Raw genomic sequence first — 27,520 nt, 5'->3', positions numbered from 1 at the left:
CCCTAACCTCTAATTTTAGATCTAGAACGAGCTTAAGATGTTACTGAGTCATCTCTAAATCAGCTTCCAGTCTAACAAATTACCTTGTGTTTGTCCTGAGGGTGAAGGGACAAAGGGCCGTGCTATATTAAGCCAGAAGGCTTAACACAGCAAACAAATTAGGGAAGCCTTTTTTCAGTTGGGTTCGGGAGGTCAAGGCCTTGGAATGGACTACCCGGGGAGATGGATTTATAGGACTCGTATATCAATGACAATCTGGGTGGAACAGCTGTACAAATTCAAACACAATGCTGGGAAGACCACCTGAGACCTTGAAGGAAGTATTAGGAGTAACTATGGCCAAATGCTATGTAGCACATTCAAGCAATAATCTTCTTCAACTGCTGCTCCACAATTACCACACACTGAAAATACCTCTCAAAATGGAGTCTGTATAACCACTAATAGATGTGTCCTGCAGGTTTTTATCGAACTCGGGGGTGAGTAACTATGGCCCCTTTAGGACTTGTGGACTTCAACTCCCAGAATTCCTGTCTGGCTGCCTCAGTTGGAAGTCCATAGGTTGTAAAGTTGCCATAACTGCCCACCATGATCAAACTCATTTTAACCCTCTACTTCTTCGAGAATTGAAGTCTAACATAAACGGCTGAGGAAGGACAACCTACATGCTCTTTTGTATCTATGCCATCAGACAGTCATTATGTAACTGATTGAGAAATGACTATATTCAAATACCAATTTTAAAATCTTTTTATTATATTCAAACACGGTAATTTCAATTCCCTGTTCTTTAAAACAATGGCAGCTGTGCTGCTGAATAAACAAGTACAATATAGAGACTTCTTTGGAAAAAAAATACTCATGCGATATTGCACATTTAAGTTTCTCTGCATTTTTCTTCTGGTATTTGTTGGCAATGCAGCCATATAGAAAATACTTCTGTTATGTACAGATATTTATGGAGGAAGATGGGGGGGAATCCCTGGACCAGGACAGATGGAGGGAAGAAAAGTGGGGAATCGGAAGAGGGGGACATGGCAGAAAAGGAAGGGATTATTTATTTTGGCAAAGGAGTCTTGGCTCATGATAGCGCAGGAAACACACACACACACACAAACAGGATTTTCGGGGGAGTACTTTGGACCCGTTTTTTCTCTTGGAATTACTTCTAGCCCTCAGTTTCACTTTGAAGTACTTCTAGCCCTCAGTTTTAACATTGAAAGTATTGGATTGCATGCGTGCAAGGAAGCGAAATATGGGACCGCCACTAAGCTGGAACTCCAGATTTCTTCTGGGAGACAGATGGTGCCCAGGGAGCTAGGAAATGAAAGGTCAAGGAGGGAGAACTGCTGGAGAAGCAGGAGTGGAGGCTGGCAATTCATGTCACCGTTGTCAAGTATGGGCTTTGGCTATGGCCTCTCTTATTGGCTTCAAGCCTCACGGTAATAGTGCCAGCATCATCACCAGGCTGGGTGTTGGCAGAAGGCTACGGTCCAAATGGTGGAAGGAAGGAAGGAAGGAAGGAAGGAAGGAAGGAAGGAAGGAAGGAGAAAGAGGCAGGTTTCCTTTGGCCTGAGTTAGGCAAGAAAGCTCAGGTACAACTCTGAAAAATCCACCTAGCTTTATAGACATTCAAAGACCGCAGAGGAGAGGGGACAACTCAATCTTTGCACCTGAGTATTAAGATGCAAAGAGAAAGGAGCAGAACCTCCACAGCATTGCTGCCTCTCTCACCCCACCATCGACATTCATTGTCATCCTCACAAGTAATCAGGCGCAATTCTCCAGCCTCCCCTGGTGGATGGCCAAGAGATTTCTCATGGCTTTGGGCTAGCCAAGGCCGCTGTGGGGTCCCAGCCAGGGGTGGGATTCTACCAGTTTGCACCTATTCGCTAGAACCGGTTGTTAACATTCTAAGCAGTTCGGAGAACCCGTTGTTAGCAGAAATTACTGGCCTAATCCTGTAAGGAAGGCAGGAAGGAAACATTCTGGTGTTGCTTACAGAAACTGCCTCTCCGTTAACCCTTATCACATTCTTGGCAGGACTAGACTTCCTGTCTCTGGAACTTCTCTGGATGTTTTTTCCCCCTCCTTTGCTGGTACTTTGCTTGTGTGGAGTGACCATTCAAAGTTACAATGGCACTGAAAAAAGTGACTTATGACCTTTTTTCACAATTACGACTGTTGCAGCATCCCCACAGTAATGAGAGGCCAGGCGAGGAGATGCGTGCCTCGATGTGAGTGATATTGAGTTGGCCACTCCCAGCCAATAACATGACCACCAAGCCATGTACACCCAGTCACATGACCAAGCCACACCCACAGAATTGGTTGTTAAATTTTTTTTGAATCCCACCCCTGGTCCCAGCTACAATCTGACTGCTCACTTCTTTTAGCTCGCAAAGACCAGATGCCACCCTCCACCCGATCCATTAATGCTTGCCAGCCTCTTGCAGCATTTGCTAGTCAGGATGGTGGTGATGGGAGAACGCTAAGACCAGCAACCCAAAATATTTCTTCCAACCAATTGCATCGCCACTACCGGGTAATTTTGCTCTTGGGCTGCCAAGTTTAACCATAAGAGACACCCTAATGACCTGGTGGTCAAGAAGGCCTGTTAATCCCATTTCCCCACAGCAACAATAGTGGCCACCCCACCCCTAGGGGTTCCCAGAAAGACTGATTCCTATCATCCCTACGCCCCTTGTTCCCTGGAGAAAAAGCAACAAAACAAAAAGCATCACTGAAGGAAGCCACAAAATAAATACTGTCTCTGGAAGGAGAAGGGCCAGGAGAGGAGAAGCGGGCATCAAAACAAACTTCTGGGGAAAACAATAGTTGGTGGCGCCTCTTGGGCCGAGCCTCAGAACAGCCCGTGTTTGGAGTGCCTGGGTGGTGAGAGGAAGGTGGCCACCCCTATCCTCATCTATTTCTCCTGTCCCTGACCAGGATCTTGGTACACGTGGTGGTGGGGTGTGTGAAAGAAGGTCCCTGCTTCACAGAGAAACCGGGGGGGACAGTGACAGCAGCTGGTGGTCACTTGGAGAGCTTGCTGATCACACGAATAAGAGCGGCGTTTTCGTCTTTAAGACGCTGGTTGTCGGCTTTCAAATCTGAAAGAGCCTGTGAAGGGAGAGGCAGATACAAAGTCAAACTCCCAAGGCACTTCTTTCGATTACAGGCAGTCCTCGACTTACAACCATTCTTTTAATGACCATTCGAAGTTGCTACAGAACTGAAATAAGGGATTTATGACCGCTTTTCACGCTTACAATCGTGGCGGCGTGCCCATCGTCACGTGGTCAGGATTTGGATGCTTGGCAACTGACCTTATGGCAATGTGGAGGGTCACACGATCCCCGTTTGCAACCTTCCGACAAGCAAAGTCAGTGGGGAAGCCACTTAACGGCCATGGTACTAACTTAACATCTGAAGTGATTCACTTAACTGTGGCAAGGAAGGTCGTAAAATGGGGCAACGCTAACTTAACAATGGTCCTACTTAGCGACAGAAATTTTGGGCTCAGTTGTGGTTGTAAGCCGAGGACTACCTGCATCGCAAATTTATTTCCTCCCTGCCACCTCCTCCTTCCTCGCTCCCAGCCAAGCTACCCAGTTTAACCGGAGCAATTCCTCCTTCGACAAGAGAGGAATTACCTTCAATTCTTCCTCCAGCTCAGCAGCTTTCCTTTCCAAAGCGCGACGCTCCTGGTTTGGCACAGGTGGGACAAAGAGATGAAGTGAGAGTGGAAGCAGAAAAGGAATCCTAAGCATGCTTTCATGCTGAGTAGGGAGAAATCATCCTCTACAGAATAAAACCGGGTTAAATTGAACGTTGTGCGGTTTAGAATTCCTACAGGCCATATATACTAGTCATTTTTCTGGTAAACACAAGTGGAGATAGCCAGGAACTCCTCTCCTTCTAGGGCAGGGTACAAATCATCTAGATTAAAAGTGTACACATTTGGCCTTGAAATCCCAGCCTTTAGTGGCTGTAAAAATGTCCACTCAATCACTGTACTCCCCTCAACAGCATAACTGCCTCACTGACAGGCTTCTCCCAAAAGGTGGCACCCACCCGTTTGATGGATCAGTTTTTGGCAATGCAGGAGAGGGGAAGGAATAGGAAGGAAGGAACAAATACTCACAAATCTCTCTAGTTCTAGAAGAGCCGGCCGCTCAGCAAAGCGCTCCTGCCTCTGGAAAGGACAAGCAACACAAAAAAGATTTAAAATAATTTCTCTGCTTATTTGTGTTAACATTTTTAACCTTCCCCTTTGCAGATCTGAAGACAGGATATGACTGATAAAATAAGCCATACAATACAGCAATGCACAACCGAGGGAAGACAGGAATGAGAACCTGAGGGACAGAAGTGGTTTATTATTTGGGGAGGGCGTTCTACAGATTTTGGGGTGGGGGGTGGGTGGGCGTGGGGATCACAGAAAATCCAGAAATGCACCTCAGCTGAAGATCACACTCTATACCAGCAAGTTCAGAGAGGTAAAAACTGGATCCATGTTTCCTGGACCAGAAGGAACGCTAGGCAAGCAAACTATCTTACGTCTATCAATTCAGTCACTTTCTTAAGATATCCACGGGTGAACCAGAATTGTAAATATTGGGAGAAACAGCAGCCAATACAAGATTACTCAGCACAATAGGTTGGTGTTTTTGTTAGCAAAACTGTTCCAGATTAATTGCAAAGATGGAAATCTAAAGCAAATACACACTAAGGCTATGCATTTTATTTACCTGTTAACTTTAACTTTTAACTTTGTTAACTCCTTTCATTCTGGAAGTCTAGGAATGGTATGTGGGAATGATGAAGGGTGGAGAAACGCTGCCTAGGGAAGAGTCAGATAAGTGGGAGCACAGCTCACAGCCGTATAGTGGAGCTGAGCAAGAAGCTCAACGGGGATCCTCCGTAAATTACTGAAGGCGATGTAGGAGAATTACACTTTCAGGCTTGCAAAGATTCTGTAAACACAGCTTTACGATGAAACAGAATCAGAGTATTTGGGCTGTTTCATTTCTGGTTTTCCTCATAGGCTGGGAAGGAGGCATATATGGTGCTCCATCCTTCCATTTTCGCCCACAACAACAACCCTGAGAGGTAGAAAGCAAGAGATCATGAATTCAAATCTTAGCCATGACCTTTCAAGTCCAGCTCACTTCACAGGGTTGTTGTTGTGGGGAAAATAGGAGGAAGGTATGTTGTGGCATGTTTGCTGCCTTGAGTTAGTTGTAAAAACAACAAAGGTAGGATATAAATAAAATAACTGGCCCCAGATATCTAAAGAACTTCTGTTGCATAGGATGGACCTTAGTATCCCTACTCCTGATCCTAGACTTTAAGCACAACACTCCACATTCTGTATTCCAATAACAAAAAAGGAGATTTTGGCTCTACAGCCTCTCCAGTCTTCGCCAGCATCAGTTGCATGCTGATGCTCTCAGTCCCAATATGCCTCTCCAGTCCTCCCCTTGCCCCGGCCCCTACCTGGGTCACTCTTTCCAGCTCCAGCTTAATCTGCGTCAGTTGGAGCTGCGCCTCCTGCAACTGTTCCTTCAGCTTTTCATTCTCAATCAAGAGATCTTCATACAGCTTATAGTTACACGTGGGAGGGGGGGGCGGGGAAAGGGGGGTGGGAATAAAAAGAAAGGAGGCAAGGAGAAAGATAAGCAAGTGCAAGATACATCAGGATTCCTTTGCAGCCATTTTTTTTTGCCTGCCCGGTTTAAGTGCAAAACCCCACTTCTCCAAGCACTAACTTTCTTATAATAGTTGTCTGGTTCTTCTCTGCAGCCTGACGGCGCGCTGTTCCCTCTCTGGCAGCCAGGAGGTGCTGTCCGGTTTGGCAGAAGGCTGTTTAAGTGATCACTGAAAAACAGCAGCAGAGGGAGGTGGTCAGCACTGCCCCCTGCTGGCTCCTCCTTTGCATGATGCAAAATTCAGATAGGTACAATATTAATTTGGAGAAAAAGACTCAAAAGGAAAACGACAGGTCTAGAGGTGCTTTAACACAACAACAACAATATATGCCAGCTTTGTGTGTTACTGCAGAAATGGGTGTCTTCTCGCCTGGGAAGGAGGCTGCCGAGTAGTCAACGACCAACCCAACATTTCTGGAGTAAAGCAAGCTTCAAGAGGGGACAAAATGGAAGAAGCATTTTTTTTTTTTTTTGGTGTGGGGGGAGAAATTCCAGAAAGAAATTAGTGCTTTTAAACCAGGAGTGTCAAACTCAATGTCATTGAGGGCCCCATCGGTTGTGTTTGACCTCAGTGTGTGGGTGTGATCAGGGTGAGCATGACCAGCTCGATGTCACTCATGTCGGGGGAGGCTCCCAGGCTCCATTTTCAGCTGCGAAAGCCTCCTGCAGCGCTCTGCCAGTGAAAACGGAGCTTGCAATCCTCCCGAGCTCTGTTTTTGCTGGCAGAGCGCCGGAGGAGGCCGTTGTAACTGAAAACTGAGCTTGGGAGGGTGTCCCCGACATGAGTGATGTCAAGCTGGCGGAGGCACTGTGGGCCAGACCTTCGCTGACTTTCCAGGGCAACCCGCAGGCCAGACCTAAGCACTACATGGGCCGAAGTTTGACTCCCCTGCTCTAAACACACGCAGATATACAACATGGATCAAGCATTTCAAGAGCCTCTGTGGCCCAGTGGTTAGAGTGGTGTACTGCAGGCTACTTCTGCTGACTATCGGCTATTCAAATTCCACCAGGCTCAAGGTTGACTGGGCCTTCCATCCTTCCGAGGTGGATAAAATGAGAACCCAGAGTGTTGGGGGCAAAAGGCTGACTCTGTAAAAGCTGCTTAGAGAGGGCTTTAAAGCACTATAAAGCGATATATAAGTGTTACTGCTATTTCAGCCTCCGAGGGAGGTTTTAGCAGCTACACCCAATCCACGGCTACTTACATGCGATCACAGTTTCTGGAAGTTAAGTCGTGGCGACAGGACTTCTTTTCTTCTTGTTTGAAATGTTTCCCTGCTCCTCCAAGTAGCTTCTTCAGTCTGGAGTCTACTTGGATAAGCAGCGAAATGTTGCCAACTGACAAGAAAAGAAATCCAGCTGCCATGACTCAACTTCCAGACAAGGCTATCTGAATGGCTGAGAATCTTTACCTGTAACAAAGTGATCGGCATTTGTTGCTGCCCTTGTTTTAAGACCCTACAGGGCAATGAAGGTGAATCTTTCACACGGGGGTCACATGCCATGCCTATTTTGGTGACATGCCAGAAGTCTAGAAGACCCTCTGGAAGTTGTGCAAGAGGGCCTTGCTCTCACACGGCCCCTGAAGCCTCTGAAATGCATGTGAGAATGGGGTGCCATTCCCCATGCCTTTTAGAAGCTACGAGGCCACACAGGAGCCTTTTCTGAAGTTTCCAGGCCTCATGCAATCCAGAGCTGCCCTGGATAGCATTTTGAAAAATATTTACTATTACGGCATGCATGCATTTTTTAAACGATCGATTTAAATAATTTATTACTTGTTATGAATTGTTTCTTTTGTTCAGGTGTGTGTGTGGGGTGTGTGTGTGTGGATGAGGGAGAGAGGAGGAAGGGGGAGAAGGGGGAGGGAGAGACAGACAGACAGACATGCCAGCAGAGTCAAAACAAACGTTTTCTGAATTTTTGACACTCTGAGCCCAAAAGGTTTGCCATCACTGCTACAGGGGAATCTACCTGCTATGTACTGATGGATCTTCATTATGTTCAGTGTCTTCATCTTCCTCCCCCTAGAAAAAGAAAAAAAAATTGCAGTTCACAGGCTCTCAAGAGGCTCTACATAGTAATCGTGGGCGCACATAAAAGGCATCCCGAAGATTCACTGTAACCTCCTATTTGTAGCCTGAACTCCACCCTTCCTCCAGGGCATCAGCCCACTGTCGTGGTCCCCTTCTTGTTTACCTCTGAGTTTCCTCCCAAACCGGTGATGCGCCTCTCTCGCCGGCCTTTCCTGCGGTCTCGGATAGCCAGCCTGTTCCGGAGGTCTGTGTCCAGCTCAGAGCCAGCCTTATCGACTTCCGTTCCTGCAGTTTAAAAGAAGACAGGCAGCTGAGTTTGGGCCGTTGACCTCCCGAGCTCAACAACACAGCTTGGAGGAGACAAAAGCTTCAAGGCTTCCTTGAGATTGGCACTGTGCAAACACACAGGGAGAGAATGAAACAAGTCAGGATCGAAGGAGCTAATGCCAGTCCACAGTGAAACATGCCAAGCAGGCAAACTGAAAACGGAGGAGAAAAAGAAAGAAAGAAAAAATAGTCACCTGAATACAAGGGTTACCTTTTTGGAGCTGCGAATTCACCACTAACGGATTCACAGTATAAACTGAAGAACTGTCTGAACTGAGGAGCCGGAATCGCCTAGCGGAGTCCTGAACGAGGTGTTGGAGAATGAAGTCAGGGAGAATAAGAAGGAAGACCAATTACAAACAAGCTTTGCCCTGGGCTCAAGGCAACAGGGCCGCATTTTGTAGAGGGCCAAACTAAAGCTTGGGGTGACTGAAAAGGCTTGTGCGATGCGTGCCACTACTGCGCTCCGCAGGACGTGCCAAATTACACCAGATCCTCAACTCAACCCAAGGCCAGCGGAGACACGCGAGGAAAGCCACCCCCTCTCCATCCCATTCCAAAGGGTTATTAGTATCCTGCTCAGCCTGGCAATGGCCGCTTCCTTTTTCCTTTCAGAGGCCCTTTGCAAAGGATCTGCATCCTGTAGCATCCGTCGTCCCGTTCAGAGGCCTATTCTCTCTCCCCTGATCCATTTCTCATTGGATCAGGTCCTCTCCTGCCCAGGACTTTCTACGATGCTGGAGGGGCTGGACTGCAATCCACCCGCCTCAATGGATCCCTACCGTTGTCTCTTGAGGCTGCTGTTCCCCGTCTTTGTTCCGCTTTTCCTCCTCCTTGTTCCTTTGTTCTGAAGGAGTTTTGGAATCGCTGGTCCAGACCATGGTCTTCTCAGCCTCCTTTAGGTCCGTAAGCGTCACTCCCTAAAAAGGGCACGGAGAGGCCAAAAAAAAAAAAGGGGGGGGGAACGTGGGGATGGAGGAAAGAGAGAAAGGGGAAAGTGTATCCATCAGTGAAATACCTTGCTGATGGGATGGTGGCCACGAAAAGTTTCGTGAAGTTTCGAGTTAGGCCAAGAAAGCAGTGCCTGAATTGGTGCCACCTGTGTAGCATCACCTTCAAGCCTCAGCCAGGTTCTTCTGCACCAACTCTTACCTGTGTGGAGCGTCTGGATTGTCTCATGAGCCTAGAACGGGCTTTTCTTTGGGATTCAGACTCTTCATCTCGCACTGGCGTCTGGTATGACCTAGCAGGAAGACCCTGGTGGTTAGGCAGCACGTAGAGGTTTTCCCTCATACTTTCTATAGCTTTGAGCCGCCCTCCCGCCCCGCCCCGCCCCGCCCCCAGTTCCTGCCAAGCCTCGTAGAGCTGCTGCATTGGTGGGACATTGGGACAGGGAAAGGAGAACTCCGTGTAAATTTCGCAAGTGTTGGTTTTTGCGTGGCTTCTTCCACTTTTCCTGGCCAAACACCGTACCTTCCATTTTGCCAGGTAAAGCCGTTAGTCATGCCAGAGAGGTGGAATGAAACGGAAGAGGTGGAGGAGGGAAAAGCAGCTGGCAGTGCCCCTTTCATTTGGTCGAGCCCAGTGGGTCAGAGAGAGATTCTAAGATGGCATAACAGGCGTATATGTGCCATCCCGTATGGAGCATTTATCCCAACACAGAAAGTCTGTCGTTCTTCCATCGGACCCAATTGATGAGCAAGATCAAACAGACGCTGGGAATAAATGTCTGGCCCAAATACTCTCCCTTTTTGATACTATGAAGCAGACACCGGCACACCAGTAGTGAAAGTTAATAAAAATGCAAGGAACTCAAATAAATTTAAGGCCAGAGGATCAGGATAATAACTGCACCAAAAAGAGGCCAGCCCATTTGACTTTCTATCATGGTGCCCTAAGTGCTCTCCGTACTGCCTGCCCCTGGCCCAGCCAACCCTCACCTTCGGCGGTCCCGGGGATCGATGCTAGAGCTGATGGTAGTGGAAGAGGGGGGCTGGTGTGGGGTAGGGGCTGTATCTATCTTCATCTGAAGACCACCTTCTAAGTTTCTGCGGGGAGTGAGCAAGAACACAGAAAGAGAGAGAGGGACGGAGGGAGGGAGAGGAAGAGAGGGAGGGAAGGGGGTAGGGAGGGAGGGAGACAGAAAGGGAGAATGCGCAAGAGAATATTTAGAGGGGCCTCCTTGACTTTTGTGAGGTTTCACGACACCAATTCATTGCTCTCAGAAATTCAGGCTAGTGGTCCATTGGCGGCTCTTGTGCGCATTAATTGTGAGGCAATATTCCCCCTCCCCTTGCCAGTTCAGCAAAAATACCTAATAAACTCTTTGGCTCCTTCTTTTACAAAGGTAGGACAGGTATTGCAAGGTTTTAAACCGCGAACAGTAAAAAGTGACCCTTACTCGAAATCGATAAGGGTGCTCTTAAAAGACCAAATAAATTAACTGAAATTGTAACACTCACTGGAAAGCACGGCAGCTTCGCTTTCCCATATATTTCTGTCTTCCAGTGACACCATTCTCTACTCAGAAACTAAAAGCAGTCCCAATCTATCCTATCGCTTAAAACAATGGATCTTCCAGTCTAGGAACAAATCTTCCAGAAGTTCCTTCAAACTCGCAGTAGCCGCAGCCAATACGGCCAACGGCTGGCAAATATTTGGAATAGAAAGCCTAACATCTGGAGGATCAAAGGCCTCCTAACTCATTTTAACTTAGTGGGTTTCACCACTCAAGAGATCATCAAGAGATCCACCCTCACCAGAGGATGAGAAAGGCAAATATGTCCACCCTGCCTGGGAAAAGCCGACCGGCCCTTTTCAGCTAACTAGCTTCATGTCTGAACAAGATTCCAATCCAGGCCTCTCAAGCCAAAGTGTGCCATTTTAATTTATCCATGGAAAATTACTCACGCACGCCGAGGATCCCGGTGGGGTTCTGTGTCTGGAAGGGCAAAGATCCGGCGAGTGGGAGTTGGGATTACTCGTGCCAGACGTGGCTCTTTGTTCTGCAAAAGAAGATGGGAAAAAAAAGGAGAGAGAATGTAACGATTGACGGCTGTTTCTCTGCTACCTTCTATTCGGGCAAGGAGTGGGGGCTGCTCAGAGGCTAGGTGGAGATTCAGGAGGCTTTGGGGAACCACCAATGTGAACACTGCATTTCTGTAACAGGGAGGGTGGGAGCAACTCCCCCTTAATGCCAGAGGAACTGCTCTACCGAGGATGGAGAACGAAGAACAGAAAAGCACTGCCTCTCTAACAGGGTAGCTGTGGCTCAGACAGTACAAAGAAAAAAATGTTTAAAAAGAGCGGGGAAAGAGCAGAGGCAAAAGGAAAACTGAAACAAAAGGATGTCCAGTAGAATCCTGGACCGTATTTGATTCCCACCAGAGGCTGTTGGTGCCCATTTCCCTTTATACTTCCATGGCTCTCGAGGATCCCCCCGCCCCAAACACGCACATGCTTAACCCTCCCCTGCCCAAATAAAGCAAAGTTAGCAAGGAAGGTATCCAGCCACCCTCTCTGATGGGTAGAGGCTCCTACCGGGTCACCAGGTGGCTCAGAAGCTGTGTTCCTATTGGCTAACCATGGGCCAATGGGATTCTTGCTCCACTTCTTCAAGAGCTCCTGGATGTCTTGCTGCAGATAATACAGGCAATGACAGGATCGGGATGGAGAGGGAGGGAAAGAGAAAGAAAAGAAAAAGAGGGCACAGCAGAGACATACTGGTGGCAAAATCCGTGTCCTAAAAACCCCGTGCTGAAAAGCCACCCCACTGGAGGGAAACAAACCCACACTAGAGGTCACAGACAATGCAAGGCTGCTAGATCTGAGGGTCAGAAAGAAGGGAATAAGTAAAAAGCAGAGGAAGAAGAAAAGTAAAGTGTTCTGCCTTTGACCAAAAAAAAAAAAAAAAAAAAAGCGCTAAACACAAAACCCAATTTCTTCTTCCTCAAACAACTGTGATGTCTCCTTTGGCTTTGTTTGCATCATGAGGGGGAAAAAAAAACCCACCGCAAAGATGACCCGGACCTGAGAAAGTCTGGGTCCACTTAAGCCTTCAGAAATAATAAGACCGGCTCTTGAAAACTTAACCCAAAGCACCAATCTTTGGCATATTCTCAGAACAGTTCGTTGTTCACAAAGAGAGGTAGGCAAAGTATGGCTTGGCAGAATTTTCCCATCCTAAAATAACCCCTTCCTGGCCTTGGAACAGGTGGCTCCAACTCTTCCGGACCCTGATCCATTCTACCTCAGCCAAGACTAGGCAGCCATTTTGCACCTGGGGCCCCTAAAGATGGATATTGTCACTAGAAAGGAGTAGGGGCAATTTTCCATCCCTTTCTTCAAGTCTGTCGGAGATTTAACTACACGTATTTTGCTTGGAGGTGCTCTTTTTTTAAAAAAAAATGTGGCTTAGCCATTCTTCGGTCAGCCATCAAGAAGACTCTAGGTTCCACTCTTGGCAACTTTTAAGACTTGTGGTTTGCAACTCCCAGAATTCCCCAGGCAGCATGTTAAAGTCCACCAGTCTTAAAGTGGCCAAGATTGGAGGTTTTCTGCTCTAGAAGGCTGAAGGTTGCTCACTGATTATCTAGTCAACATCATCTCCTCTAAGTGGCAGAAGCTTTCCAAAGATCAGAAAGTCCTGCTCCTTAAACTTTTTTTAAAATACAAGGGAGTCCTCCGTTGTTAAGTGAGCTTTGCCCCATTTTATAAATGCCAGAAGATGATTCTACCAAAACTGATGGAAGATGACAAACCAGGAAGTACCTGGTGTTTCTATTACATGACCAACAAATATCATTTCAAAATGGCTGGCTTGCATACCATTCAACCTAGGATATCCAACAGTCTGAAAATTGAGATCATTTGCTAATGCCTTACTCTGCATGCTTTTTTTCTTCAGAGATACCTCGGTTATGAATTATTCTTTAAGTAACAGCTGATATTCCCTAGAATTATGAGATAAAATCTATAGCTAGTTTAGCTTTTCATCTGGTACTGTGGGCTCGTTTTGACCTATTTATGGGTTTCCTTTGAATTTGCCTCCTTTTTAAATTGTAAATCAAACTTCACTCAGCCTTCCAGCCTTGGGGGAAAGTTCCTGACTCTGTAAACCATTTAGACCATGGGTGTCAAAAGTGCTGCATCATGTTGATGTCATGTGATGTATAACGGGTTTTTGCCTTCATGGAGCTGGGGTGGTGTGCCCTGCATGTGATACATCTGCCAATTTGACACCCCTGATTTAGACAGTGCTGTAAAGCACCATGAAGCGGTGTATAAGTCTAAGTGCTATTGCTATAAGGAGATCAATCAATCAGAATAGAGCTGGAAGGGACCTTGAAGGTCTTCTAGCCAGCAGGTCTTCTGCTCTAGCAGGCTATACCCTATACCCATGATGGTGAACCTACTGAACGCATGCCACAGGTGGCACGCAGGGCCATTTGTGCGGGCACGCGAGCCCCAGGCAAACTTACCTTACTGCATATGCACATACCTCCCAGCTGATTTTTGGCCCATTTGAGAACTTTTCCGACCTCCCAGAGGCTCAAGGGAAGCATCTTCAGCCTTTGTAAGCCGAAAAAAGGCCCGTTTCGTCACTTCCTATATTTCCGGAAATACCGGAAATGACAAAACAGGCCCATTTTTCGGCCTACAAAGGCTGCAGAGGCTTCCCCTGACCCTCTGGGAGGCCGAAAAAGGCCTCTAACGGGCCGAAAATCAGCTGGGAGGCGCAGTGCAGGTAAGGGGGCAGGGGGTGGGGGAATCACACACGCATTGTCTTCTAAGGGCTGGCATGTGATAATTTTTGTGCAAATTTTTGGCACAGGAGCCCAAAAAGGTTAGCCACCACTGCCCTATACAATTTGAGACAAGTGGCTGTCCAGTCTCTTCTTAAAAACCTCAAGTGATGAAGCACTTACCCCTTCTGGAGGCAAGCTGTTCCACTGGTTAACTGTTCTCATTGTTAGGAAGTTTCCCCTTAATTCCAGTTTGCTTCTCTCCTTGATTAGTTTCCATCCATGGTTTCTTGTCCTGCCTTCTCGTGCTTTGGAAAATAAGTTGACCCCCTCCGCTTTGTGGCAGCCCCTCAAATACTGTAATAATGCTATTATGTCACCCCTAGTCCTTCTTTTCTCTAGACCAGCCAAACCCACATCCTGCAGCCGTTCTTCATATGTTTTAGTCTTCAAGCCTTTCATTGTCCTAGTTGCTCTTCTCTGCACTTTTTTTTTTTTAAAAAAAGGTCATTATTTGGACAACTGATGAGAAAGAAGGGAAATGAAACAGATACCAAAACTGTCAAATATAAGCCTGAAGCTTTTACCCACTCTTTCCCACGAACTGAAGGATCTTCCCCTGACTGGATTCAAATAGACCAAAAAGGCTACTGTTTAAATTCCTTATGGCACAAGGGCCAGTTGTGCTGTCTAGAGATCAGAACAGTTGGCATCCTTCTCCTGCTCCTTGTATGAAGGTAGAGCAATCCAAGACTTTCCTATTTCTTGATGCCACCCTCCACTACACCTGAGTGCAGCAGGCTAGCTTAGAGGTGCATGGGAGGCCAAGTGTTACAAAGGTGTTTCCAAAAACACATGGCTAGCGCCAACTCTCAGAATCAACCACTTGAGAAAAATGTTAGAGTTTAACATAATGGTGAGGCTGGCCATGCCTGACCTGCCTCTCAACCAGCTTTGTCTCTGCCCAACTCACCTTTTCTTCTTTATCAAGCCGGGGACTGGACGCTGAGCGCTTGATGCCGCTGCCCCCCTTGGGGACCCCTTCATCCAACTTGGCATCCTGCAATACACCGAAGCTGCTTGTTTTGCGCAGGCTCTGTCTCCATGTGGCTGGAGCTGGCAAACTCCCTGGCTCCGTGGTGCGGCTAGGGCCTCCAGAGAACTGGTGGGGAGGGATAGAAGAGGGATAGATAGAGCAGAAGGGGACAAACAGGGGAAGCGGAGAGAAAAGGAAGGAAAGGTAGTCAGGATGGATGAAGGGAATTTTCACTTAAAAGAATGGAACTGGAAGGAGCAAGGTGGGGTACCCAGGTTGGGCTAGACCAAGGAATTCGAGACCTGAATCACTGAGGGCTCCTTAAGATAGGGGCCCTCCAAACTTGGTAACTTTAAGACCTGGGGACTTCAGCTCCCAGAATTCCCCAACCAGCCATGCTGGTTAGGGAATTCTGGGAGTTGAAGTCCAGAAGTCCCAAAAGTTGCCAGGTTTGGAGACCCTGCCTTAAGAGAAGAAACCACCCCAAAACTCTGGTTTGCAATCAATACACCAGACTCTTAACTTGATAATAAAGTGGAAACTTTTCACTTTCCTCTCTCTTGAGGAGACTGCGGGTGCCAACCTGAGAAGAAACAGAACTGGTTGGGTTTCAAGGCAAGAAGCGTAGTACTTCCACAGTCAGCTAGCTAAGGGGCTCTGATTCGTTTCTCCAAAGCAGGTGGTGCAGGAAAGGGTCAAAGCCACCCAAGGTTGCCCTTATCCGAAGACCCCCTTTTTATCACCTGAAAGCTTTCAGAGATTACGGAGGAATAGCTACCGGTACTTGGCATATCCTCAAGGTGTTCCAGAGCATGCCTGAACACAAAGGTAGGATTTCAGGCTGAACTATACCTCGGCTGAAAGGAGCCAGAACTGCAGTCTTCTCAAAGCAGCAATTCCTGAAAACCTCTTTCTTAAAGATATTCTTCCATAGATTAGAAACAGATCTGCCTCTTGAGATGAAGAATACCGTCAATCTAACAACCTTCGGAAAGGCCTTAAAACCCTTCATATTTGGCAGAATGCATGAGTACAGGCAAGTTTTGGGTGCTTAGTTGGTTGGATAAGATCTGGGTTTTGACATTTTTATTGCTCTGTAAAGTGCTTCAGGTTCCGCTGGGCACTGTAAAAATATTGTTTGTATAAATAAACAAATAAAGGGCGAAACAATGGAGGGATTACTCTATTGTATATGTAGCTGCCTATTACGCAATTTAGGAGCAAGCAGTCCTGGGGTCATTAAGAAGTGATTTCTTAAGCAGGGCTGCACACTATGCAGATTACATTAATACAAACATAGCATGAGGGACCACTGAAACCCCCCAAGCCTGCCCCAAAGTCTTTCTAGAAGACCTCTTGTAATTCTGACAGTCCAGAATCTCTGCAAGACAAGGCTACCTGTTCCTCTCATCCCATCACGAAGCCCTTGCCAATGCAAATTCCAAAATGGAAGAGCTAATGCCCGCATCGAGAAGAGCTACAACCAGCACAGAATTTCAAAATGCTACCAGGGCAGAGGAAACAGACAGTCCTGGAAAACTGCCTTACTGCACCGCCACACTTTCAGAAGTGTGACGTTTCAGAGAAATCACGCCTGCTGCATTTCTCAGGCCCTCCCTCCATCCTGGAGGAACTTCACTTGGATTGACGCGATTCCCTTGTCTGCTTCGCACGGCCCTGCTCTACAATTCACTGTACCTGGATAACTTTTCAACAGAGCGGGCAGTCTTCCTGCCCACCCTATCCAGAGTTACATTCCCCTTTAGAAGTGACGCCGGAGAAGACCCACAATCGTGCCAACGGAGAGTAGAAGGTGGGACCAACGTGCTTCCTTCTTTGTCCTTCCCTCTCCCCACTTGTGTAATTTGTAACACACTTTTTCCCTCTCCTTTCCATCTATCTGCCAGGGAAAGGCCTAACCGCTTTGGACTTTGGAACTCAAGCTGATGGTTGTTGTAGCTCAAGGGCCAACCTCCCTACTGAAGTATCGCTTGACCCCAATAGTTTATAATCTTAGCGGCCCTCTTCATTTCCTCCCTTGGGCATCTTTAGGCTGCTAAATCGCTCTTTCTTCCCAAACGCTAGTAACATCCTGAGAGGCACGGATAAACAAAAACACAGCACCCCACAGTGCACAGAGAGGGAACTACAGCATTATCGGCAGCCCCGCATCCTGTTTCACACACTAGCCAGGAGATGCTTGCAGAATCTTCCCACAGAGGCAAGTACAGAGTCAGGATTTTCCTTTAATCTCGTGCGCACCAAAGGGATGGACAACCAAGAGAACAGCCGGCAGGGGTTCCTGTGGAGAAGCCTCTCTCCACTCCACTCGCAGTCAAAGGCTGACTCCGCCACCAACAGCTCTGTCGCAGATTAAGAGGTTTTTTTTTTTTTTAAAGCCCTACTCTGGCCTCCCCTCTTTGTTCATTTTTGCAGGGCACTCACAGCATTTGTCATTTGTCCCTTCTGGGGCACCAGAACGATTCCTGTTTTACGCAAGCATTGTCTCCACGTGGAAGGTACCAAAGGGCTTGGGATAGGCAGCAGAGGCAAAATGAAGGCGAACTGTGGCTGGAGTGAGCGGGTGGAACGAGAAAGTGAGGAGGAGGAAAAGGAAACACGTTTCACAATGGATGGAAGACGCAGGAAACAAATGTCAGGACAGGGAAAAGAAAACAGAAATGTTCAGGGTATTTTATACAGCGCAGATAAGAGATGACATGCAACAGAATGGGGAAGACACGCAGAGGAGTCCAACCAAGAAAGGCCTCTTTGCAAATGTAGTCCCTAGACTTGCTTTTGTGGCAGCATCCCACAGCAGGGCAAAAGTTCGAGGCAAGCAATAAAGGGTTAATCGAGCATGCAAGATGAAGGCATGCTTTTTTTTAAAAAAGGTGCACTGAGATGAATTCGTCACATGCTTTGTGCAAAAGAGCAAGCAAGAGCTGATGGAGGGCTGGAAGGAGAAGAAAAGGCGACATTTCTAAGCGGGAAGATGGTTATTATTTTATTCAGAGGCGGGGCCACACCGAGTGCAGGACTAAAGTCTCTATCTACTACTACTTCTGTGAAATTGAAGAGTTCAGGGGCTCCTCTTGCTGCAAAGAAAAACTTTGCAGAAAACTTTGCTGAGTATTTGAAACTTGTATGATTCATCAAATATAGCTGAGGCACAATATTTAGGCCCTTGCTAGCGTCAGTCAGCTGTGCTGGTTATCTACTTGAGGAAAGTTTTTTGGGGGCAGAAATGTTACCAATGAAATTCCCCTACAGGTAGTCCTCAAGTTACTACCGGTTGCTTAGCTACCGTTCAAAGTTACGTAGGACCCCGAAAAAGGGTCTTAAAGCCCAGATTCAAAGTTCTGATGCCCATGGTCACATGACTCCATTTTGGATGCCGGCCCACTAGCCCATATTTATGGCCATTTGCAGAGTCACCTGTCTTTCATTTATGACATTGTTGCTGGAAACTGGTGTGCTTGCTTCCATTGTCCAGCAAAAAATAGAGAACAATGAGTTGCTTAATGACATGTTTGCTCTACAACCGTGTTTTCTTTAGGAACCACCAAGAAAAAGATAATAAAATCAGGTATGATCACGTGATAACCTGCTTTATATGACTGTCATGACTTACGACTGAGACTGCAGACTCAATTACAATTGTTAAGTGAGGAATACCTGGACTTGTACTGTACAAATGGCACAGTCCAGTACTGTTCTGTGGTATATGCAGCCTGTGCTCAGGGCATAGGGATACTCCTTTGAGACCAGCACCTGCAGTCCCATATTAAGTGGCATGAACAAGCCGAGAACATAAAGTGACTAGAGCCCCTGAAGTGTTTGTCACCCTCTAGTAAAACTGTTTACCGTGTGGGCGCAGGAGTTGGATTTCAACCACATCACAGTACCAGTAATGATCCTATCTGGACCCACAACTGTAGAAGGAAACTGAGACAGTGGAGAGAGGAAGTTCAAGAACACCTGACTTCCTTCGCCACCACGATGCCTTGCCTTACCTTTGGCCCAACGGGACATGGGGACAAAGGCCTAATGGGAGTCACAGATACTCCGTTCACTGCACTGCTGTCTGCTGGGGGAACAGCCTTCACTTCTGCAAGAGAAGAGGCGGCAATTAGCCATCAGCCCTGTCAGGACTTGGGCACTGGCTGCTGCATCCCTCCACTCACCATTGGACTCCGGTGTTTCATCCCCTTCCGAAGCTGAACTGGTCTCCTCTTCGCCAACGGCTATGGTACCGAGGGTTTTCCTCTCCTTTGACTGGTCTTGGACAGAGATTTTTTCTTTGCTGCTCATGCGACAAACGGAGCTCCTAGGAGAACCAAAGGGACAAGTGGACAGGAGAAGAAAGATCTCACTCGTTTACCCTGCCAGATATATGTCACAAAATCAGTTATGCATGGACTCAACCCAAACTAAAGAACACGGTAAGGTGGTAACTCCAACCCACCTGGGCAACCCCTGGTTCTGTCTCTTCCTTTTTCATAGTTATCATTTGATTCAAGTTATTACTTGATGAAGCAGGTAACACTCTCATCGCTTCCTATTTGTTGGCTGGCATCTTCTTACTACAATGACTTAGAATAATTTATTGGCTACCTTAGGGAAAGGTTAATTACTTATTTATTTGTTTAAATATATTATCTGCCCAACTCCAACTGGTATGATAGGAATCGCTGTCTTTGAGATAATATACCTTTTTATTTTCTAACATGGATTTCAGATCATTTAAAAAGAGTCACAGACATAGTGATTAAAATGCAGTACTGCAGGCTATTTTTGCTGACTGCCTGCAATTTGGCAGTTCGAATCTCACCAGGCTCAAGGTTGACTCAGACTTTCATCCTTTTGAGGTGGGTAAAATGAGGATCTGGATCGTTCGGGACAATATGCTGAGTCTGTAAACTGCTTAGAGAGGGCTGTAAAAGCACTGTGAGGCGGTATATAGCACTGTGAAGTGCTATTGCCATTTAAGAAGCGTCCAACCAGTCTAGATCCAAGAATATACAGATGGTCCTTATTTAACAACCACTCATTCATTCAGTGACCGTTCACTCATGATGGAGTGATTGATGGCTGTGACTGGCCCTTTGGGCACAGCACTTCACAGCATTTCTGCGGTTATGTAACCCAGGTGCTCCAAGCCCAGCTCGCAATTTCAACACTGTAGCATTCCATAGTCAAGTGATCACTAGTTGCAACCCTGGAAGCTTTCTACAAGCGAAGTCAGTGGGGAAGCCAGCAGGAGGTTGTAAATGGCGACCACATGACGTCCTTGCTTTACAACCCATGGCAATTCACTTAAAGACAGCAACCAGAAATGTTGGAATATCCATCACTAAGTCATGTGAGACATTGTGCTTTACAGCCACATGAAAATGGCAAATGAAAATCCAAGTCCCAATCCCAGTCAATAATCAAGTGTTGTACTTATGTGGGCTCAGTGCTACAGATGTGAAAGTACAAGAACGATAACATCATTCCATCTCTGATGGTGAGGAAGGACTTACATGCCTTAAACCAAGGGTGTCAAACTCGCAGCTTCACATTGCCGTCACGTGATGTTTCACAATGTTTTCCCCCCTTCATGGAGCTAGGGTGGGCGTGGCCTGTGCGTGACGCATCCGGCCCATGAGCCACCGGTTTGACACCCCTGCATTATACCAATGTTTTTCAACTTCAGCAACTATAAGCTGTGGTAAACGTCAACTCCCAACATTGCTGTCTGGAGATTTCTGGGAGCTGAAGTCCACACAACTTAAAGCTGACAAGGTTGAGAAATACCACCTTATACTCTACAATGTTTTCTACAGCAGAAGCCATATGAGAAAATTCATAAACAGGCCAACAATCTGCTTACAAATCCAAAAATTGCCGCCATGATGACCCAACTAAGTCCTACTACAAGTACGACAACGAACAGTTCTTGCTAGGAGATTTTCTTTCCTGACAACAGGCACTTGTAATTTGCACAGGCTCAACATACAACCACAAACAAAAAGACCAATCTGACAGCTGCAATGTCGAACCATAAACATTTCTGCAGGAAAGGCTTGTCAAACTTGCTGTACATCAAATAAAAGATTTTCCCCTCCAAAGTTGTCTTGCCACTTAAGATTTTCTGGAAGTGTGGTGGCGTGGATTTCACACATCTGATTCCAGGGCTAAAAAACCTAGATTAAAACTTTAAATTACAAGTGTCTGAAAGCAAAGGCTGAGGCTAGGGAGTTGTGGAAGTGAAAACTTGGTATTTTCCATAACAGTACAGTATCTAATAATAATCTAGTGCTGACCTTCGATGCTTGCTTGTGTACGAGGGGGCCTGTTCCAAGCTGGTGTCAATCACAGCCTGCCGATGGGCTTCCTTTTTGCTGCGCAACTGAATGATAAAAAAGGGGAGAGATCAAAAATGAAAACTTTTATTCCACTTAACAATGCTGTCTTTATTGATTCTGTCTGGTGGGATGGGACAAAATCTGCTCCTCTGTATACGAAATACCAGAGGGGCAAATAAATCTGCATCAGCTAGTGCTATCTTCAAAGGACTGGTCAAGATCAAGGACAGTAGGAGCAAATGGTTGTGATTCAAACCAAAAAGCTCATGGGAATCAAACTGAAACTGTGACTGCTTAGTTTAGAGAAGTACTCATCTCTTCAAAAAGATAGGTCCATTAGTAGCATTTAAAGTATTTCAGTGCAGGGCAAAAGACAGCTGTTTCCCCTCTGCACTACGATACTGGGAAACAGAGGGGAAATCCCACGAGTAAACATCTGGAAAGATTTGCCAGATATCAACTAACCTCCTCCTTAACTAGTATCCTCTTCCAGATGTGTTGGACAATAGCCAGTAAGGCCCTTGTGCTTTGGTGTTGTAATGTATGATCCTGCAACTCTTTCAGCCCAACGCATGCTTCCCCACCCCCACCCACCCCTGGGTTGTTGTGGAGGAAAAGAGGAAGAAGGAATATTAGATATCTTCGCTATCTTATTTTAAAAAAAATATCCGGCTTTTTGAGTGAGCCATGGTGGCACGGTGGTCAGAATGCAATATTGCGGACTAATTCTGCCCACTGCCGCAAGTTCAATCCTGACCGCCTAAGGTGGACTCACAGCCTTCCATCGTTCCGAGGTCAATAAAAGGAGGATCCAGATTGCAACATGCTGACTCTGTAAACCACTCAAGAGGGTACTGAGAATACAGCACGGCGGAGTATTATCTAAGTGCTTTTGCCGCTTTTAATAAGACGGAGGCCACTGGAGGAATATCAACCTGGTCCATCCCCTTGAAAGAACAGAGGCTTTGACTTGCAGCACTCACTGCCATGAGGAGGTCCTGAGTCAGCCCTTTATCTTCGGCCTGTGATTCCTCTGGGTGGGGAAGGAGGAAAAGGAAAGAGGGGAACTCCCCTCACCCCCATTCCATTGGTCTCTGATCATCCTCTTCCTCCCCTGCAAACGCACTTTTTTTTTTTTGCAACTAAAAATCCTGCAAATGCCTTCAGAAGGTAGGCCAGGACCTTGAACTCTGGATTTCCACCCCCCACCCCCTGCCTTTTATTGGGACAGGCTGCTCCTTCAACTGGTTCTCATAGGAAAACTTCCAAGTTGAATTACAAAAAAGAAAGAATGCAAAGAAAGCGCCTTTCAGCTTTGCAAAAGGACCTTGAGGCTGATCTGGTTCCAATCCACAGCTGGAAAGGGCAGAAAGCTGACAGGCAGGAGGGAGGCCCATCCTGCTCGCTTTCCCTTGGGAACCAGCCCTTTTGTCTCTGTCTCTCTCTCTCTTTCTTCCCTTCTCCTCCTCCCCGCCCCCCACCAACCAGCCCACCCTACCAGTCAAGCTTTTGCCTGAAACAGATGAAGAGGGAGGTTGATCGGCTTCTCCAGATCAGCTGCTTCTGGGAGGCCCACCCTGCAGCTTCAGAAATGCAACCTTTAGGCTGGCAAAACTCAAATTAGGTTGACAGGCATGCTGGCCTCCCTCTTTGACCCTTTTGCCCTGGGGGGGTGAGGGGGTCATCAGTATTTCTTTAGCCTTCCAGCTCTTGCCGTTTCTTGAGGGCCATGCAAAAAAGCAATGGAAGAAACAGAGTTTGGGAGGTGTATCTTTTATGCATCAATTAAAAAAATAAATGCACTGGAATGCTAAAAAAAAAAAAGTTCACCCACATCCACTAAAAGCCAAAACTCTTACATAAAGCAAATGCAGGCTTCCTGGTTGCCTGATCTGTGCAATACACACACACACATACACACAGACACAGCAAATTAGCATTTCTTAGTAATGGATTATGGTATATTTAGGACAAAGTACACATTGACACAGCTGACTTTTAAAAAATAAGATTAAACTCTCAGCAATATATGATGGTTGTCAAATTTAACCAAAGCATGATTTAAAAAATCAGCTGTAGTAGGTTAAGGAAATTCTGGTGTATCAATGTACAGGCCAAATACACAAACTTTACATTAGAGCTTAAAATTCATCAGGCAAGGCAACAACTGAAACTGTTTTACAATCACAGGACGCCACAAAAAAGAATTTATTATATTCAGACAATTTTGGTATAGACTTGACCTACTAGCCAGGCCAGACTTGATCTCTTCCATCCCTCTCAAGGGTTTATCATATCTTATGTATTTTTTCAGAGCCAAAGGCCTTCTGAAGGAAGCTTACATAAAAACATAAGAATTACATCTCAAGGAATCCCTACAATTGGATCATCGTTATTAGGATAAATTGTATCAGCAAGAATACAACTGTGCAAGAAATCTGAAATGAATTACTGTAAAGAAAGCTAGCTAAAATAATGTGGAATAAATAGATAGCACTTCAAAACTGAATTCTACCAATGAGGGACTTATCAGTGAAAAGGTTACAGTTCTGATCCAAAAATGTATTTATCTGTTTTGCAACTATTATAGCCCCTGAATCCATAGGGACTCCTGGCAGCTAACAATAAGCATAAAAGATACAACCCACCCACCCCAACTCCCAAGAAACACAAATGCAACACAACAGAAGCTGGAGCAATCAAATAAGACATAGACCAAGCATGGCTGGAAGGAGAATTCTGGGAGCTGAAGTCCATCCATCTTAAAGTTGTCAAGTTTAGGAAAGACTGGATGAAGCCATTCCAGCTTCTCTCCAAATGCTATCTAGAAAGGCTGTTTTAACACATTTTTGGAATATTATTAGGATGGGAGCTAATATAACTTCTGGAAGGGAATGACATCACTGAAAAAAAAAAACCAGCTGTCTCCTCATTTGTACAGAAGTATGGGATTACTAGCAGATTACACACATACCAGGTGGGATCAATTCTGGTTGGAAAAGATGGTCCTATCAGCCAAGTTGTCAAGCTATTAGAAGCCAACACAGCACCAATGTTACATGACTATGGCAGCTCTTACCTGCCAGCAAAGGGCAGTTTCCAAGTGGTCTTCAAAGGCAGTCTTGTGCAAATCACAATGTAGTAGACTAGATGTGTAAAAAGAGTGTAATTTATCTTTACCAGTTTCTCCCAGTACAGGTAGGGATGCAACTGGTACAAGCTGGGCAATACTCCCTAGTTACATCCTTCCTCTGTCAATGGATCAATAGCAGTGGGGCTTCATCCCTCCCCCTAAAGTTTTGGGGCTTCATGAATTAAACACTGGAATTGACGAACAGCCTCTCTGATCCACACTGGTAGAAGAATTCTCCCAGTGGTTTTGTCTTTTCATCAATTTCGTTCCTTGCAACATGGCTAAATTTTACTATACTGTCTATAAAAGCAGACATGCCCTGTGAACTGCCTCAATGACCTAGTTAGGATCTTGTGTTGTTTATATTTTATTTGAAATGGAAACGGTTTCCATTATTTTGTTCACTCAAAGGAATTCTGGTCGGCAACGGTAAGAAAAACCCAAGGGAAAGGCATGGGGTCATCCCACAGGGAGAATCTTCTCAACTCAGCCCCCAATCTAGCCTAAAAAGTCTTCCAAACCTTGAAGAATCCCACACAGAAAGTGACTTAAGCACGAGCTTCAGATGTTAAGAAACTTTCTGCATAAATACAGAAGTCTATCACAATGCCCTTCTGATTCCACAACATAAATGGAATTGAAGAAGAAGAAAACCTTTCAACAACCCATCACTCACATCGTCTTGTTTATGCTGCAGCTCTTCCAGCAGTGCCAAAGTATCTTCATCTGCAAGATCGCAGGGACGCTGGCCCTGTGGCGGGAGAAAAGAAAGAAGATCAGGGGGAGGTAGGAGCCCTTGGCAGCACAATTGCCTCAAAACCAGCCAGCAAGAGAAGGTAGAAAAATACAACGGGCACAAAACGGATGGCCCAACTGCAAATGCCTTCAAACATCTGCTCCTTCTCCGCCCCCTCCCCCTTTGAATTTGTTAACAGAAATATACACCGACTAAAACCAAGTAGAGATAAAAAGACAAAAACGATATGAAGAAAGCGACCCCAAAGACTGGTCTGATTTTCGGAGCGCTCCTATCTGCTTGCTAGCTTCCAGCCATTGAGGCTTTTAGTGGAAAAACACATCAGTTTAGGTGGTGTGTGTGTGTGTGTGTGTGTGTGTGTGTGTGTAAGAGTGAAATTTGGGGTGAGGGTTAGGGATTTATAAGGGATGAAATGAATGCCTTTATAACAGCCCTTGTTTTGATCGTTCAACTCTTCCCTAAACAGGAAAAAAACTCCCCAAAGGGATGGTCCGGCTTTTGGGGGGTGGTGGTGTATGGATGGAGTCCAGATTGCAGCCTGAAGCCTGGAGGTTAAAAAAAAAAAACAGGATGAAAAAGAGAAAGCATGAGCGAGAGAGAGAAGGTAAATTTGTGGCCTTTCTAGGATATTCTCCTTTGCCAGACTCCATTACTCCTCTACTTCAATCCAGCGCAGTTGGCTGTAATGAATTTCTGCCAGAGGAGAGCATGTATGCGAGACTCCGGTGATCAATTTCAGATTTTTCCATCCCACATCGCCCTGATCTTTTCGATATTTTCTATTCTGCGCAACTTTCAGTTGATCAATCAGGCATAATGAGGTCACCCTTTTCCTTTAGAAGAGGCCAAAAGAAGGCCGGCCAGGGAGGGGCCGTGGATCCAAAGCACATTTGCTGTCCAGAGGCCCTATAACTGGCAGTGATTGATTCCCTCCATCGGTCCTATTGGAAGGATTATATTTAAAACACAACGAAACAGGGAAGAGAAGTGGGATGGTGACAATATTCTTCCCCCAGCCACCACCCTGCTGCCAAGAGTGTGGGAGGTTTGCAGAGGCTTTGTGAGAAGACACTTCATGCTTACTGATGCAACTGGCCTACGAGAAGCCTAAAAAAACCACCCCCCATGAGGCAGGAATTCTATTGTCTCATAATTAACAGAATAACAGAGTTGGAAGGGACCTTGGAGGTCTTCTAGTCCAACCCCGCTGCTTAGCAGGAGACCCTCTACCATTTCAGAAAAATAAGGTCCAATCTCTTCTTTAAAACCTCCAGTTTTGGAGCGTTCAAAACTTGTGGAGGCAAGTGGTTCCACTGAATATATCTTAATAACTCTGATATATAATCAACAAGTAACAAGCAACATTCAGGTGAGGACAGTCTCCTCTCAACTCTCTCAAGAGAAATGCCTCTTCTGCGATGAACACATGATGTACCATACCTACCAGAACTATTAAACCAGCTGCTTCTGTTGTACTCCAGTTCATATTGATGTAAGAGTTAATGGATTAATCTTTTTTTAATAGCTGGTAATATTTTTATTTTATTTATTTATCGAGTTTAAATGGTTGCCCAACTCATATACGATGACTCCAGGTGGCTTCTAATATTAATAATACACAACCCATCCCCCTCCCCCCCTTTTAAACTTTTACAGTATTTTGTAAGGCTTGTTAAGTCTTGTGAAATACAGCATGATGTTGAAACAAGCAGCGTGGCCATCTATTTTCCCCTCACCCTACCAATGTCTTCCCTAACGACACAGATAATTTTGAGAAGGGGAATTTGCCTTATACTAAGACACAGAACTATCTAACCCTACATGACTCTCTATTCCAGCTGGCAATGTGTTTTGCTCCCTGGTCTCAGGTAGAAAAGAGTTTGATGGCCACATGGAGTCCATTAAATCTAATACCCTGCTCCATGCAGAAATAAAAACATTCCAGACAGAGACTGTCTGGCCTCCACCTGAACAAGCATCTGCCATGAAAGTGAGCTTCCTATTCTTCTGTTGTGGTCATGAGTTTCTCTACAAAGGGAGATGCAATTTTTCCATAACCCACTAACTGCCCCTCAACCCGCTTCTCTTACCACATTGTTGAGGGCCTCCATATCACAGAAGTGCTCAGCCAAAAGCCGGCAGGCCTCCTCCACTCCCCAGTGAGCTGCTGCATGTAGGGGCGCCCAGCCATCTTTGTCCTGCACATTGGTGTCGTAGCCAGCTTGCAAGAGCAGCCTGCAACAGAGCAAGGCAAGGCAGGGTGAGGGTAACTAGGGGCTTCTTGTCCCTGGGAGAACAGAGCTGGCTTGTGGCAGAACAAATGGGGCACAGTAGAGCCAACCTGGACAGAGAGGATTCTAGAAATAAAAGGTCAGAATTCAGGTTTCCAAGTTACCCACAATTGTTAGGGACAGATT

The 27,520-nt window shown here is 46.1% G+C and overlaps 1 protein-coding gene across 4 annotated transcripts in view; it reads right to left on the bottom strand.

Annotated features, from left to right (window-relative positions):
- Positions 1–734: 734 nt before the first annotated feature.
- The window catches only part of PPP1R12C (protein phosphatase 1 regulatory subunit 12C), a 44,269-nt gene continuing 17,483 nt past the window's right edge, over positions 735–27,520 (bottom strand). Inside the window, exons 5-23 of one of the 4 annotated variants that reach the window (XM_087915242.1) lie at positions 27,194–27,338; positions 25,023–25,097; positions 21,172–21,257; positions 19,048–19,190; positions 18,877–18,971; positions 14,798–14,986; positions 11,621–11,716; positions 10,991–11,085; positions 10,021–10,128; positions 9,233–9,323; positions 8,863–9,000; positions 8,292–8,382; positions 7,917–8,038; positions 7,692–7,744; positions 5,775–5,883; positions 5,503–5,607; positions 4,148–4,198; positions 3,657–3,707; positions 735–3,123 (exon numbers count right to left, since the gene is read on the bottom strand). In XM_087915242.1, coding sequence (XP_087771368.1) covers positions 3,037–3,123; positions 3,657–3,707; positions 4,148–4,198; positions 5,503–5,607; positions 5,775–5,883; positions 7,692–7,744; positions 7,917–8,038; positions 8,292–8,382; positions 8,863–9,000; positions 9,233–9,323; positions 10,021–10,128; positions 10,991–11,085; positions 11,621–11,716; positions 14,798–14,986; positions 18,877–18,971; positions 19,048–19,190; positions 21,172–21,257; positions 25,023–25,097; positions 27,194–27,338 — 1,930 coding nt within the window. In that variant the 3' untranslated portion in view covers positions 735–3,036. The remainder of the gene's footprint in view (positions 3,124–3,656; positions 3,708–4,147; positions 4,199–5,502; positions 5,608–5,774; positions 5,884–7,691; positions 7,745–7,916; positions 8,039–8,291; positions 8,383–8,862; positions 9,001–9,232; positions 9,324–10,020; positions 10,129–10,990; positions 11,086–11,620; positions 11,717–14,797; positions 14,987–18,876; positions 18,972–19,047; positions 19,191–21,171; positions 21,258–25,022; positions 25,098–27,193; positions 27,339–27,520) is intronic. The other 3 variants (XM_087915241.1, XM_087915240.1, XM_026711731.2) reach the window with 3 other exon arrangements.

The sequence above is a fragment of the Pseudonaja textilis genome, chromosome Z, assembly GCF_049901715.1.
Source record: "Pseudonaja textilis isolate UNSWEBS1 chromosome Z, rPseTex1.2, whole genome shotgun sequence".
In the NCBI taxonomy this organism is placed as follows: domain Eukaryota; kingdom Metazoa; phylum Chordata; class Lepidosauria; order Squamata; family Elapidae; genus Pseudonaja; species Pseudonaja textilis.
The sequence above is the reverse complement of the archived record's forward strand: the minus strand, read 5'-3'. Positions and strand labels throughout refer to the sequence as shown.